Source organism: Phascolarctos cinereus, unplaced genomic scaffold (genome assembly GCF_003287225.1).
Source record: "Phascolarctos cinereus isolate Bilbo 61053 unplaced genomic scaffold, phaCin_HiC Scaffold_2;HRSCAF=192, whole genome shotgun sequence".
In the NCBI taxonomy this organism is placed as follows: Eukaryota; Metazoa; Chordata; class Mammalia; order Diprotodontia; family Phascolarctidae; genus Phascolarctos; species Phascolarctos cinereus.
In genome coordinates, this window is record NW_027555625.1 from 225,076,196 (window position 1) to 225,092,215 (window position 16,020).

General features: G+C 40.1%; 1 protein-coding gene across 4 annotated transcripts in view; it reads right to left on the reverse strand.

Moving 5' to 3' along the window:
- SCARA5 (scavenger receptor class A member 5) overlaps positions 1–16,020 on the reverse strand; it is a 143,670-nt gene that overhangs the window by 66,932 nt on the left and 60,718 nt on the right. For all 4 annotated transcript variants that reach the window (XM_078149825.1, XM_078149824.1, XM_020983997.2 and 1 more), the window contains one exon: positions 225–899. In XM_078149825.1, coding sequence (XP_078005951.1) covers positions 225–899 — 675 coding nt within the window. The remainder of the gene's footprint in view (positions 1–224; positions 900–16,020) is intronic.

Here is a 16,020-nt window from a genome sequence, read left to right on the forward strand (position 1 = left end):
TTGGGGAAGCTAGTTGACCGATGAAAATACACACTTGCTCAGCAGTTTAGTCTTAGAGCATTGCAGGGGTAAGTGATTTGCCCATGGTCACACAGCCAGTAAGTGGCAGAGGACTCGAACCCAGGTCTTTCTGACTCCGAGGCTGAGGTTGGCCCTCTATCCAATGACCCACAGCATTTGGGAGGATCAATGGTAGACCCTCCAGAGGCGGGGCAGGCCCATACCTTTCATGAGGGTGATGTTCCGCAGGGCCACCGAGTGCTCCCAGTCTTTGAGTCGCAGCTCCTCCGTCACGTTATTGAGTATGGCCAGCTCCTGCCTGAGCTGCAGCTCCATGCCGATGTGGACCCTGCGCATGCGCCGGGCGTCCTCGCTGGCGTTGCTCACCAGCACCTGCAGGTCACGGAGCTGAGTGTGGTGGATGGCCACATCGTAGGAGAGGCTCTGGTTGATGCCGCCCAGGGCTCCCGTCATTTCGGCCAGCTCCTCCCCCAGACTGCTCACCCTAGTGGCCAGCTCGGACAAGAGCCTGGCGTGATGCTGGAGCAGCAGCTGGCTGCTGTTATGCTCCACCTGTAGGTGGTAGAGCTGCATCTGGGCTGCCTCGTGCTGCTGGCCGCAACTGTCCCGCAGGAGGGAGATGCTCTGCTCTGTCTGGCTGGCCTGGGTCTCCAGGCTCCACACATTACCCTCCAGCCTCTGCAGGGAGCTCATCAGCAGGCGCAGAGAATCGGAGTGGTTCTGGAACAGGTCCTGAAGCTTCCAGATGTGCTCCATCGTGTCTCCCCGGAGTGGGAGGTGCAGGAGCCTTAACTGCAAGTCCCGGAAACTCTCATTCAGCCGGTTCACATTCCAGGTAAGGGCTTTCAGGTCGTCCGGAGAACTCTGTGTCCGAGAGACTGCAAGGAGAAGGGACAATGGTTGTTAGCCTACTTATGAGCTCAAGAAAGGAGAAAGAATGGAAAAATAAACCCTGAATAAGAGAAACACTGCTTTTCAAGGATGTAACTAAGGCAGAGACATAGAGGTTTTGTCTCAAGTTGCCAACATCAGAAGGCGACATTTACTCCTTTGTGGAGATCCTGAGACCATGGATTCTATGTGACCTATAGTGTAGCCCCACCTCCAGAGTTCTATGGCCGTGGTGCTCGTGCCTGCCTCTCCTCTCCTTGTCCCAGTTTTCAATGTTCTTTTCATTATACTTGTGGTCCGAAGTTCAGTATTTTCTCTATTGTATCTGTGGTTCACACTCTTTTCATGAGACAGCTAGGTGGCCTCTGGGCATGGAATCAAAAAAGAGCTCAGTTGGGCAGCTAGGCGGTGCAGTGGATAGAGCATCAGCCCTGGAGTCAGGAGGACCTGAATTCAACTCTGACTCAGGCACTTATTAGCTGTGTGATACTGGGCAATTCACTGACTGCCTTTGAAACAAACAAAACAAACACAAAAAAACAAACGAGAAAGACCGAAGTCAAAACCCTGCCTTGGGAGTTTACTAATCCTGGGGAAAGCCAGGTAACCTTTCTCAGTGTCTTTAACCATAACCAGCTATTGTGGCAAGTCGGTCAGTCTCTCTAAGGAAAAGACACCTCCTGTCCTCCTGTCCTGGTAGGACTACACCTATAATCAGACAATCCTATGCCACCACCACTCCCTGGCTCCACCTCAGCTAAAAGAATTCCTAGTTACAGCGTTACTGCTTTGTAAACCTCAGGACCCCCAAGTACACAGCTTAAAAACATAGATTTACAGCTGGCAGGAGCCTTGGAGGCCATCTGATCCAAATCCCTTATTTTACAGAGAAGGAAACTGAGACTCTTAAGAATTACATGATTTGTCCAAGGTCACACAGGTAGTGAGTGGTAGATTCAACCCAGGACACTTGCCTCCCAAATTCAGCATTCTTTCCACCGTAGTCATAGTTTCTGTACTTTTTGTGAGGCATCCAAATATTGTAGTAGATAGACTATGTGAATTTGGGAAGACCCAAGTTTAAATCCTACCTTTGTCTCTTAATAGCTGTGTGACCCTGGGCAAGTCATTTAATTGTTCTCAGTCTCAATTTCCAAATCTATAAAATGAAGGTAATAGTGGCACCAATATCGCAGGCTCATTTGTGAGGATCAGATGAAATAATGTACATAAAGCACTTTGCAAACCCTAAAGTATGACACTAATATTAGTTATTATTTTTTTTAGGAGGGGAACACCTTTAAAAAAAATACACAGATTCCTACGGTAGTAGTTATGCTATTAGCTGCTGTCAATTGAAAAAATATTCAATGACTAAATGGTCCCAATAATTCAGAATGAAATCTCATTAAGGGACTTTTTGGTCTTGTCTTTGTGTCCGCTAGAACAATGCTTTGTATATAGTGGGTGCTTAATAAATGCATGTTGAATTGAATTGATCACACATTCACAGGATTCCCAGCTTCCTTCTAAGCATGGCTCAGATGCTACCTCCTACAAGAAGTCCTTCCTGATACTCCTGCCACACCCCCTAAACTGCCAGCCCCCTCTTCTTCTTGAAATTATCTTGTATATACTTTTTATTTACTTGTCTGTATAGGTTCTACCCCTCACCCCAGAAGAAAAGAAGCTTCCTGAGGGCAAAGACTTTCTTCTTTCCAGACTAGTACAGTGTCTTACACATAGTAGATGCTTGCTTGATATTGGCTGAATTGAATTGAATTCTCTTGGAAAGGGTACCGTATATAAGCAGAAGATGCTTAAATGATGTTTATTGAATTATGCATCCTCTTCCTTTTAGGCATCCTTTCTGTCTCCTCTCCCCAGTTCTTCCCACTTCCCAGCTCACTCCTCCCTCCCCTAAGCGTATATCTGAGTCTCTCCTCTTCCTTTTTAGGCATTCCTAACCTTTCTCTATCTCCTCTCTGATCTTTGAGGTCTCTTCCAACTCTGAAGTTATCATCCTAACTCCTTTGCTTTCACCTAAGGAACTGAGGAGTGAAATCTTATTGAATTGTTAATAGCTGTTAATGTGTTAGCCTGCCCAACATCTTTGCTGGGACTCACATTTTGACAGTTACATTCTATAGATGATGCCTTCAGAACCCCAAAGCATCTTCAAGCATGAGATAGATCACCAGGAAGATTATTTTTGGACAGGCAGCTCCTTGGCCCTCAAAAGTAATAGAGGTCCCAGCCTCCCCCATCTAGGGTTAATTTCCTGAAAATTTACTCTCCTCAGATATTAATCTAGTTATCTCTTTGCAATAGTCATAGTATGTTCTATCTCCACTCCTTCTACTCTTCCCCCACCCCAAAAAAAAATCCCCTCTTAAAAGAAACTTTCCAGATGTCTGGTGTCCTTAGCTGGGAACAACTTCTGAGTTTGACTTGGTTAATTTGTATTTAGGAAAACATCCCACTCTCTTTTATTGTACTGCACAATTACTTGCAAAGCATTTTTAATAATTCCTGGCATTTTATCCTTCCATTTCACAACCAGAGAACTGAATCACAGAATCAAAGAGCTTTTGAGCTTTAAGGGAACTTATGTAACAACAACAACAATCATAATAAGTCTTTGGATAACTCAAAGGGAAATAGGAAAATGCATAGGGGGAATCAGTAGGTTGGAGTGTATGACCATTGATGACTCATGCATAAGAGGAAGAGTAAAAGATACCATCCAGAGAAGGAGGAAAGTCAGGCATGTTTTTTGTACCTGTGAAATATATTTGTACTAGAATAAAGTCACTGGCACCTTGGGCAATGAAATATTTATGTGAAGGCATGGACCAGTTGTACTGGAGAAGGAAGTATAGAGTGGTTGCAACATGCTTCTGTGGAGGAAATGGTCAATCAATCAGTCAACAAACATTTATTAAGCATTTACTATGTGCCAGGCACTGCATTAAACACTGAGGATGCAAAGAAAGGCAAAAAACAGGCCCTGCCCTTCTAGAGTATACATTCTGATGGGGGAAGACAGCATGTAATTAACCAGGGCATACAAGATACCTATAGAGTGACTAGAAGGGAATCTGAAAGGGGAAGTCATTAGTAGATGTGGAGATGGGTAAAGGCCCCTTGCAGAAGATGGGCTTTGAGCTAAGTCTTGAAGGAAGCCAGGGAAACTGAAAGGTGGAGGTGAGGGAGCAAAGCATTGCAGGCATGGGGACAGATTCCAAAGGGACTAAAACCGGAGATGGAATGTTGTTTTTGAAGACATGCAAGAAGGTCAGGGTCACTAGACCACAGGAGAGAGGTATGAGAAAGAAGACTGGAAAAGTAGAAAGGGGCCAGGTTATCAAGAACTTTAAATGACAAACGGAAGACTTTATGGTCCGTCCTGGAGGTATTAGGGAGATATTGTAGTACACTAGGGGTAGGGTAAAGGATGGGGGGAAGCAAAGCATAACATGGTCAGACCGATACTTTGGGAAAAAACTCCACATGGATGAGATCATGGCTCCACTGAAGTACAACAATAAATCACATTTATATAAACTTTAAGATTTACAAAGCACTCATGATATCCTCTAATGCACTTGTCCCTCCTCTTTCTAAAAAGGAATAAGTTGAAGCTAAAGGACAAGATGACTTGCCCAAAGTCATACAGTTCATTTAAGTCCAGTGAACATTTATTAAGTTCTTACTGTAGCTACCATGTTGTTTCACTTTCCCCCAAATCCTCTCTTCTTAAAGCTAAACATTCTTTCTTCAACAGATTTTTGCAAGGCATGATCTCGATCAGGACACTTTAGTATCCTGGTTGCCTTCCTTTGGACACTCCCGATTATCAATGTCCTTCATAAAACAAGATGCCTAAGACAGAACATAATACTCTAGATGTGGTCTAACCAGGTCAGAGTACTTAGGGATTATTTTTCCAACTACATAAAGTAGACTTAAAACTTCAGTGGACAGAGAATTTAATAGTTCTAGAGTATAGGTCTGACCATGTCATTCAGTAAACTCCAGTGGCTCCCCATAGGATCAAATATTCATGAGTGAAATCTCTTCATGACCTGACTCCAATTTACCTTTTCAGCTTTATTAAATACCAGCCCCTTCATACATTCTATGGTCCTGTCCAACTGACCTGCTTACTGTTTCTCATACACAATACTCCATCTTCCAATTTCCATGCTTTTGCACAGGCTGCCCACCCCCACCCCATACCTTTTCCCCTCTACCTCACAGGTTCCCATCAGGCACCATCTTCTGTATGAAGTCTTTTCTGATGTGCCCCTGCTCCACCCTCTGCCTTTTGCCTTTCTTTGTATCCTTAGGGCTCAGCATGGTGCCCAACACAGAGTAGACATTTAATAAAAGTTTCTTGACTACCAATGCCTTCCAAGGATCTGCTGGAGCCAGCTCTATCTGCTTGTGACCAATTGTTCAGTTTTCAGTGTGAGCATTTACACTTCAGAACCAGACCCTATAAATCATTATAAATCAGGGCTTGGTTTATTGTTTTGTTGACTGTTTATTCTTAAGGAGGTGATGGAGAAAATGTTGGTAATGCAGATTTAAGTGTGCCTCTGGCCAGTTGTTAAGTGTTTACTAGCATGTCCTCCCTCCCAAACTACCTCGTACTTAACATATATATATATATATATATATATATATATATATATATATATATATATGCACACATATATATATGCATATACACACATATGTATATATTTATATTTATTAACTTTAGATTTAAGCTATACATATATTTTTATATGTACTTACTATGTCCCATTTTAGAATGTATGCTCATCGTGAGTGGGGATTGTTTCATTCTTTGAACTTGTGTTTTCAGCATCTAGGAGGATGCCTAATTCATAGTAGGCACTTAAAAAATATTTGTTGATCGATTGTTCTTTTCTCTTTGCCCTCACACATCAACCCATACAAAATAGAAAAATGAAAGATACCTCCCTTCTATCCCCCTTCACAATTAAATTTTTAAAAAATTATTTGTATTGGGTACAATACTTTACATTTATTTTTACTTATGAGACCAAGTCAAATGTACTTTTTAATTGCAAAGCTCTTTAAATTTAAAACATATTTTGACTGATATGTAATACTTTCACCTGAACAAGTCCGTTATTAGTCTCTGGTTCACCACAGGATATTTGGGTTAATTTCTCCTTTTGATAATGAGATCTAGAGCTGGAAGGTACCTCAGAGATTATTTGGTCTAATTCCTCATTTTATAGATGAAGAATCTGAGACCTAGAGAGGTTAAATAACTTGTCCAAAGTCACACAGATGGCAAAATGGAGCTCCAGTCCCATAATTCCAAGCTCAACATTCTTCCCGCTGTGTGATGCTGCCTCTCTACATCCTTCGTGGAGACGGTCACTTATCACCATTGACCACCTCACAGCTACATTCTCTATTTCTAATAGTCTAATAGCACTGACTCCTAGTCTTGAGTCTCAAACCAGGTATTCAAAAGTCCCCATAAGAATCTGTTGGCAAGTAAGCTGTTGTTGTTGTTTGTCTTTTGGTCTTGAAGAGGATCATGGTGTCAGGGACGTGATGCTATGACATGCAAGTGAGGGAGTGCTCACCAAGTAAGCAGGCCCTTCTTGAAAGATGGCCAAAGACACCACCTAAGCAAATAGGAGCCACTTTATGTCCCATCATAAATTCTCCAAATCTAAAAATATTCTCAAATTCACAAAGGTAAATGACATGGAAAAGTAAAACTTTGCTTCAGAAATAAACTTTGAATGTTGAAAAGCAAACCATGTGTTTTGATAGCAAAGAGGCTGAATATAGACAGTGTCATATCCTTCCAGTTTCCAGATGTCCTTATTAAAATCTAACAGGCCTGTGATTGAATATTTAAATGTGATAAGGTTAGCTTTTTTTCACATTTTCTTTTTTTATTATGAGATTGACAAGCATCAATATTAATATTTCCATATATAAAGAACAGCAAAAAGAAGACTGTATAGGAAACTGTAAATCTCTATCACACATAGTTCAAAGTACACGTTAAATTTGACATGGTAAGACCAATGCTGTTCTGCTTTTCTGTGGCCCCCTCTGAACTTTCTCTAGTCTCTTCGGCATATTTTTAAATGTTACATCGACAGTCTTTCTTTTTCTATTATCCCTCCTTCATTCTCCATCAAAATTCTTACCATTCCCCCTTTCCCCTAAAATCTCTCCCTTATAATAAATATATTTAAGTCAAACAAAACAGATACACACATATTGGCTATATCTGCAAATGTATATCTGGACAAAATTAGTTTTTAGGATCCCCCAACCCTTGGCCCCCATGGCAGCATGGTGGTGCAGAAAGCTTTATAGGCTTATATGACCTTAGGCAACCTTCACTTACCTCTTCTGTAAAATGGGAATTATTATACTTTCATTACCCATCTCACAGGATAGTTTCAAGATACTTTATAAGTATGCTTTTATAAGATACTTTATAGAACTACATAAATTTCAACTATCATTACTACAAGAGATAGATTAGGTGCTGGGTTATTTCTGCACTTAAGCTATGCAACTTCCTTGGTCCTTAGCCCAAACATACATATTTGCGCCAAAATATTTGCTTTCTCCTTCATCCTGGAATATTATGATAAAACAATATGTGAAGCAGGAACATATCTCTGAGAAATACTGAAAAGAGTAAGTTTGATGAGTTTCTTAGGATCACAGATCTAGGATTGGAAGGGACCTTAGAAACCATAGGTTCCACCAAAAGAGAAGACAGAGGCCCAGGAAAGTGAAGAGATATGACTTACCCTAGCTAACATGGGTCGTAAGCATCACAATTAGGATTTGGTTTATTTATCACTTCTTGGAGGGGGTGTTGTTTCTAGTTTATTTCTCTTCTAATTTATTATATCTGCTTTTCTGATGCTTATTTTAGATTTATTTGTTGACTTTCTAATTTTTTAAAATTCATACTCAATTTACTAATATTTTCTTTTGATATTTTGTTAATTATGTCTGTAGGGATATGGTTTTTCCACTGAGGACTACATTAGCTGTATCCCAGAATTTTTGGTGTGTTGTTTCATCATTATCATTCTCTTTCATATAATTATTGTTTCTATGATTTGTACTTAGAATTTCATTGTTAAGTCTTCATTTGGGTCTCTGTGTTTTGTTTGTGGTCCCTGAACCAATGACTATTTTGATTGTGTTATGGTCTATACAAAATATATTTACTATTTCTAACTTTCAGTATTTATTTTTAATAAATGTGGTCTAATACAATTTTTAATTGTGCATAGGGCATTCTTTGTAAAAGTTCCATGTGATGCTGAGAAATGTGTATTTTTTTTGCAGTCCCCTTTAGAAGACACCATAAGTATTTTAGCTCTAGTTTCTGCAGCAATTGTTCAGTTCTGTATTTTTCCTTTTATTTATCTTTCAGTTAGACTTTTTCAAAACCAAGAGAAGGACATTGAAGTTTCTTGTCACTATGATGTTACTATCTATGTATTCCTTTTTTTTCCCTTGCAGCTCAGTTTTCCTTTATGACTTTGGATGCTAAGGTATTGGAGCATTTATGTTTAATGCTACCTTTGGTTCATTGTTTATGGTTCCTTTCAGAATAATATAGTTTCCTTGTTTATCCCTTTTTATTTTTTGAATGTTTTTTTCAGGTAGCATGATCCCAACTTCTGCTGTTCTGAATTCACTTGATGCATCATAAATTTTTTTCCATTCCCTCAGTTTTATTCTGTGTGTATGTCTTTGTTTATTAAATGCATTTCTTGTAAGCAACAAGTTGTAGGATTTTGTTTTCTTATCTAATCTGTCACTTTTGTTTTTTTTTTAAATAAACATTTTATTTACTTATTTAAACTCAAAGGTAAGATTTAAACGCAGGTCATCTGACTTCAGAACCAGTATACTTGTACCATATTGGTTTCTTCAGATCAAAATACTAAACTTATAAATATTATAAGATGAAACCTTTAATACTATCATATAAAAAATAAACTTATAAGAAATCTATTATACTATCATATAATACTATATGATGAAACCCGAGTTCAAATCTGACCTCAGATACTTACTACTTGTGTTAACCTAAAAAAAAAATCACTTGATCTCTACCTCAGCTTCCTCATCTGTAAAATGGGGATAATAATAGCACCTACCTCTCAGGTGGTTGTGAGGATCAAAAGAGATAATATTTGTAAAGCACTTTAAAAATCTTTAAGGCTATACAAATTCTATTATTGTTATTCTTATTATTATTGATTATCATCATCGTGATTACTTCAACAGTTCAAGTGGCAGCCTGGAATAGTGTATAGAGAATAGGACTTAAAGTCAGGAAGACTTAGATTCTAGTCCCATCTCTGACATATACTCTTAATGCCCCAGGCCCCTTTCTAAGATGATGTACAAGGTAAAGAAAAGGAGTGGGGGTTGTCACTCTTCACTGGTGAACAATGTTACTAAGGAGTTCCCTATTTCTTGAAATCACAGGTCTGGACCAAACTTCACATGACCCTGTAGTCTCATCTCTGTGCTGATGAAGTGTACAGATCAGTCACAGCTCCTCAAGCTGCGCTGCTCTTGCCCATATGCTTCCGCCAGTCCTCTATGAGGGATCTGTCCAATGTGCTAGACACCTTTCTTTAGTTCTTTTACTAGTACGTAGACACCAGAACAACACACTCCTCACTTGCTCTTATTCTTAACAGACAGCTGGCCCACCTCCTTTTCTGGTCCTCTCTTTGATGATGTCCTTTATAACACTCAGAGCCAGCAAATGATCATTGCAGCCTGATTAGACCCACCCTGTGTATTAGGTACCCCTTTAGTTCACCCATAATTTTACTTCTTCATAGTTCATGCTGTTCCATGATTCCAGCTAGGGAACACCATCCAGAGCATATTAGTATTAAAGATGAGGCAGCTGAGAGGTATAGGAAGCACTTGATTTGGAATCAGGGAAACAGGAGTTCAAATCTCACCCTGGATTTTTGCTAGCTATGCGGGCACATCATTTAACATCTCTCAGTCTCAGTTTCCTCATCTGTAAAATGGAGATAATAACAGCACTACCTCACAGAGTTGCTGTTGGATAAACTGAGATTACTGCAGCAGCTATATAAATGCTGCCTATTATTATTTTGTTTCAGTGAGAGCTTTGGAATCATTAATTCATTGCATTATTTCCCAAGTTTAATCTAACTTGCTTTCTTCCTATTCATTCTGGACCCTAGTTCATTGTTAACACTTGTCTAAGATATGTATTGGTATACTAACTCTTTTTTGAAAAAAAATTATTTTAAGCATTCTTTTCTTTTTAAAGTTTGAGTTCCAAATTCTCTTGCTCTCTCCCACCCCCGGAGAAGGCAAGGAAAATGATATCCATTAATTATACATGCGTGATCATGGAAAACAGATTTTCACATTAGTCATCACAAAAAAAAAGCAAAAAAAAGTGAGAAAATTATACTTCAATTTGTACACAGAGTTCTTCAGTTCTTTCTCTAGAGGGAGATAGCACTTTTTTTTTTCACCACAGCCCTTTGGAATGGTTTTGGATCAATTGATCAGAGTAGCCAAGTCATCATTACAACATTGTTGTTACTGTGTACAATGATCTCCTGGTTCTTCTCATTTCACTTTGCATCAGTTCATTTAGGTCTTGCCATGTTTTTTCTGAAACCACCACACTTGGGAATTCTCATAACACAAGAGTACTCTGTCACAATCATAAACTACAACTTGGTCAGCCATTCCCCAATTGATGAGCATCCTCTCTATTTTCAATTTTTTGCCACCACAAAGAGAGCTCTTATAATTATTTTGGTGCATCTAAGTCCTTTTTCCTTTTCCTTTGATCAGTTTGGGGTACAAACCTAGTAGTGGGATTGCTGCCTCACTTGGCATTAATAGTAAGAGGATGAATGAACGCAATCAGCACTGTGGTTTCATCTGTCAGGGGATCTTGTAAGATATTAATGAACACATGGAAGGCAGCTTCATACAGAAGAGTCTTTAAGGCTGCATTTATTATCCCTACGGAGTCAAATAACTTTTTTTTTTATAAGCAGCAAACATGATAGGCATTTGCATTCTTTACACATCATTCAATTAAGTGAATATGAAGATGTGATCTGCTATAGAAAGTTGTCTACAAAATCTTACCATGTATATTGATTTTTTTAAAAAAGTATACTCCCCTCTTCACATTTTTCATTAGAGATATCCTTGCAACACAGATAATCTTGAAGATTATAAATAGACCCAAAAAAGTAGGCGTTGGCCAGCTTTGGAGTGGCCAATGTCTTTTCAGCCACCATTTTTTTTTTAAAGTAAGCCACTATTTGTGATCCTTTCTATCCTTTCAGAATCTTCCCCTCTTTATGTGAGATTGCATACCATCTTGGGGAGGAAAGGAGGAGGAGAAAATTAGAACTCAAAATCTTATAAAAGCAAATGTTGAAAATTTAAAATAAATAAATTTTTTAAAAAGAAAGAAAAATGGTGCTGGACATTGAAAGCAGAAGGTATAAGCAGGGCTCAACTCCAAAGAAGCTCTTGCCACAGAAGACAAAGTTTCATTTACTAGGGAGGGGGAGGAAAAGAGTTATTTTTCAGAGACTCACCATCCATATCCACACTTTCAGTTCTACTGGACAAATATTTACAGTGAGGAGATTGAATTCTCTTGTGTGTTGCTAGCCCCATCTTCATATAAACAGGAGGTGAAGGAAGAGGGTTTAGTTCCAGCTAGGTTGGAGGTCTAACAGTTGGAGGCCCATTTTGAAAAAGAAAAAAGTCCAAAAGGAACCTTGCCTCCTCCACATAGGCTGGCCATGCTTGTATATGCTAAAGATCCCTAGAGAGCACCGTCTCCCCATGAGGCAAAGCCTCAGCTGCATAATCACGGTTACCTTCTCTGGCAAGGGGAGCTGAATAAAGAAGGAAATTCTTTGGTGAGAAGCCAACAGAAGATCAGACCTGGGTTCTAGTTAGGGCTCTGACATTTTTCACCCGGGGCCTGTAAAATGAGGAGGTTGGATTATACGAATTTCGAGTGTTACACACTCACTCATGCATATTACTGCCACTGGAAACATTCTCCAAGGTCTGCTTCTACTTGGACCACCCTGGATGGATACTTTCTCCCCTGAGAGTCTACTAGAGATGTAATTCTTTCATCCAGTTACAGAGTCTCTAAGGGCTCTTCCATCACTGCCCCTGCAACACTAGAATTGCTCTGTAGGGAGGGCACTGGGAGCCAAGGTACTCTTAATCTTGCTAGCTAAATACAGCAAGGGGGTGGGGAGGAGAAAGGAAGGAAGATGCCTCCTTTTACCACCCTAATTCCCAGTCTCTCCATGCTCCCTAAGTCAAAGTTCATTCAAGGTATGAAATAATACTCCCAAGGGATCTGTACCCAGACTTACCAGAGAGCCACAGCTGAACTCCATCAGCAGAGATTCACACTACTCTTTACTCTCACTACCTCACTCTCACCCTAGTATCATACTGCTGGTTTCCACAAGTACTCAATAATTTTCCTTTCTTTCTTGCTTCTTTCCTTGAAGCTTCCTTCCTGCCACACCCCAGTCCCTGTTTCCTAGCAAGACCTATTCTTTTGATCACCAGGAGTCAAAAGAACATCCTGATCTTCTTTTATAGCCCAGGCAATAATGACTAATTACTGGCAGCTGGGAGTCCCATTTGCTTCCACAGGTAGCTGTCTGCCTTTCAAGCTGGGCATCTCCAAAGTCTTACACCAAATTCCCTTCCAATTATAAATCCTAGAGGGTATTATAACAACCAAACTCTCCTCTGGGGGATGTATCCTCCGATAGAAAGGTAACAGGGACTTATGTGCTAAACAGGATGCCCTGGGAAAACCTCCAAGAAGAAGAACACCATTGATATAGCTGAATATTTCAGGCTTCTTGAAAATCTTTCCTGTCTGCAGTCCAAGCAGATTGGGCCACAGAATCACAAAAATCTCAGAGGTGGACAGAACGTTGGGTGGAATCCTAGCCATACCTGAAAAAGAATTCCTTCTTGAATGTAGGCAACAAGTCATTATCCAACTTTTACTTCATCACTTCAGTAAGTGTTGGTAATCTCATTATCCTGTGAGGCACAACTTTGGACACCTTTAGGTATAAAGAAGCTTTTCTAGTGGAGTACTGGGTGTGGAATCAGGAAGATGAATTCAAATCTGACCTCAGACATTTACTATGTTCGTGATCCTGGGCAAAGCATTTAACTACTGCCTGCTTCAGTTTCTTTAACTATGAAATGAGGATAATAATAGTGCCTACTTCCCGGGGTTGTTGGGAGGATGAAATGAAATAATATTTATAAAAGCGCTTAGCTCAGTGTTTGGCATTAAGTGAATTCTTAATAAATACTTGTTCCTTTCCAATCCACCCTTATGTCTAGATGAAATCTGCCTGTCTTTGAGAACCATGATAGTATTCACATACTTGAAGACACTGTCAGGTCCTTCTTACTATTGCTTCTCTTCTATAGGTTAAACACATATAGTTGCTTCAACCAATTCTCACACAATATGATGGTCTCTATCAACTTAATCACTTGTAAATGTGAACTTGGGGTCCAGCATATCAACGTATAAACAGCTTCTTCCAGGGTCTCTTCCTAGGATCTTGTGTTTGCAAAGGCTAACAGAAAATGGTGTCTGAAATCATTACTTACGTAAGTAGAAATAGTTAACAGTAAATTCAGGATATCCAGTAATTTGCAGGGAGCAAATCCTAGTTTTTTGTGGTACCTAAGTGAAATGAGGGAAACATTGAAGGCTTAGTTCAGAGTATCCTCTACCTATATTCTGTATTTTCTTGAGAACTAATTCTGATTGGCAGTTTCTCCCTAGCAGAGGAGACAGTTAATAACGGGAAGTTTAACAGTTTAAAAACAAAAAAAGGAAATATAAGGAGATTAACTTACATTGTAATAAGGAAGCAGACATTAAGAATTTTTAGGCCAACACAGCTGTGAACAACTTTTTTGTTTTAACACCCAAGTTAAATGAGGCAAAGTTGAAGCTTTCTTCTTAAAGGAAAAAAAAAAGAAGTGGGTTATAATAATCATCAGTAATAATAACTGAAGTTTAATGATGGAAGGTACCCAATTTATGCCTTGGGGTCTTTTCATCTTGCTGCAGGGAAACAGTGCCTAGCTATTTAGCTACTCTGGGGGAAATGGGTGCCATTTGACTAACCCATTCATTATCCATTCTGTTGCCCTTTTGTGACCTTATGGCCAAATTGCCTGACACCAAACTGACTCTGTCCCTCAGGAAGGATTGCACCAGATGGTCTCCCCTCTGGGGCTCTCCATGTCCTGAAGGAAACTAGGACAGAGAGAACCAGGTATTTTGTGATCCTAAAGTCACTTTTTCTACATCAAAGGACAAAAAGAATGGATACCAAATCACCCCGACAGAATAGAAAGTCACCAGGGCTATTGGGCAGGAGTCCTAGGAGGGAAGAAGTAGGAGCAATAGGAATAAACAAGATTTAAAGAACATTCCAAGCGGGTCATTCCCTCCCTAGAAATCTCCACGTAGAGGCAGGATGATCGCTTGGCTGGCATGCTTTAGGGGGAATTCTTTTCCTGGGATCAGTTGGGTTAGACGGCCATGGCTTCTGAGTTGTCTTCCAAGTCCGATCTGCCTTGCCATTCTGTGGCTTAGGGGCATTTGAGAAAGAGCAAGAATATAAAAGTCTGTATGAAAGATAGACTGAAGAGCCTATCTTTTCACATATAAATGTGGTAGTGATACCCTAAAGATGCCCTAAGGCCTGAGCCCTGCTGAGTCAAACTTTGCTCATTGGAAATGGCAAGTAGTAGCAACACCATTCAAAGGACAATGGAAATGGAAAGTGAAGCTTTTATACCATAAACCACTTTCCTACTCCTGGAATGGAGGTATTCAGATGTTTTGCAGAATTTATGTACTATTATATACATATACATAACACACACACACACACACACATACACACACGTGCACTGATTTCCTCAGGAAAAACTACAACTGCAGGGTTCTGAGTGGGACTCACAAAGAGTTCTCAGGCCAGGTTTATGATTTGGAATGCACCTCAGGAAGCCAAAGGGGCCCATGACCAAGCTGGCCATTACAACTTTCCTCTCTATTCTTTGAAGGAGGATAGGGGGAGTCAGGATGGGGATGGGCAGGGACCAGGTGTGCTAGGAAAAGATGGCCACAGGGAACACAGGTAAACACTGCAGAAACATCACAGGGAGAGCACGGGTGAGTACTATCGTCTAACCAACCCCCTCAGTTTGGGATGGGAAAACTGATGGCCAGGGAGACTTAACATGGTATAGTGGATATAGCATATCGGATCTGAAAATCAGGAAGGCCTCAGACACTTACTAGCTGTGTGACCCTGGACAAGTCACTTGATCTCTCTTGGCCTTAGTTCGTCACCTGCAAGATGGGAGTATTGAACTTGATAGTCTCTGTGGTCCCTTCCAGCTCTAAGTCTGTTGTGTTATAAGCCTCTGAATTGATTTACTTAAACCACAGAGTAGAAATTTGAAACTTAGGTCCTCTGACACTTCCAATCCAGTCAAGCAGTTTAACAATCTCATGTTTTATCCACTCCTATGTTTAAATATAGTCTCGGACGCCTACTAGCTGTGTGACCCTGGACAAGTCACTTAACTTTGCCTCAGTTTCCTCATCTGTAAAATGAGCTGGAAAAGGAAATGGTAAACCACTCCAGTATCTTTGCCAAGAAAACCCCAAAATGGGGTCATGAAGAGTTGAACATGACTGAAACAACTGAATGACAACATGTCTACAAGGCCAGCTGGTCTGCATCAACAAAGCTACCTACCTACTGTATTGAGAATCAACTATGAAGTGACAGACGACTACATACCCTTGCATTTATGTCACTGACTACAAAATATTAGTGATGTTCATTTGTGATGCTGACTTTCAAGGAAGGAAAACCCCAAATCCAACATTTCTAGAAAAAATGGGGAGCTAGAGTTAGAGCAGAAATATAAATA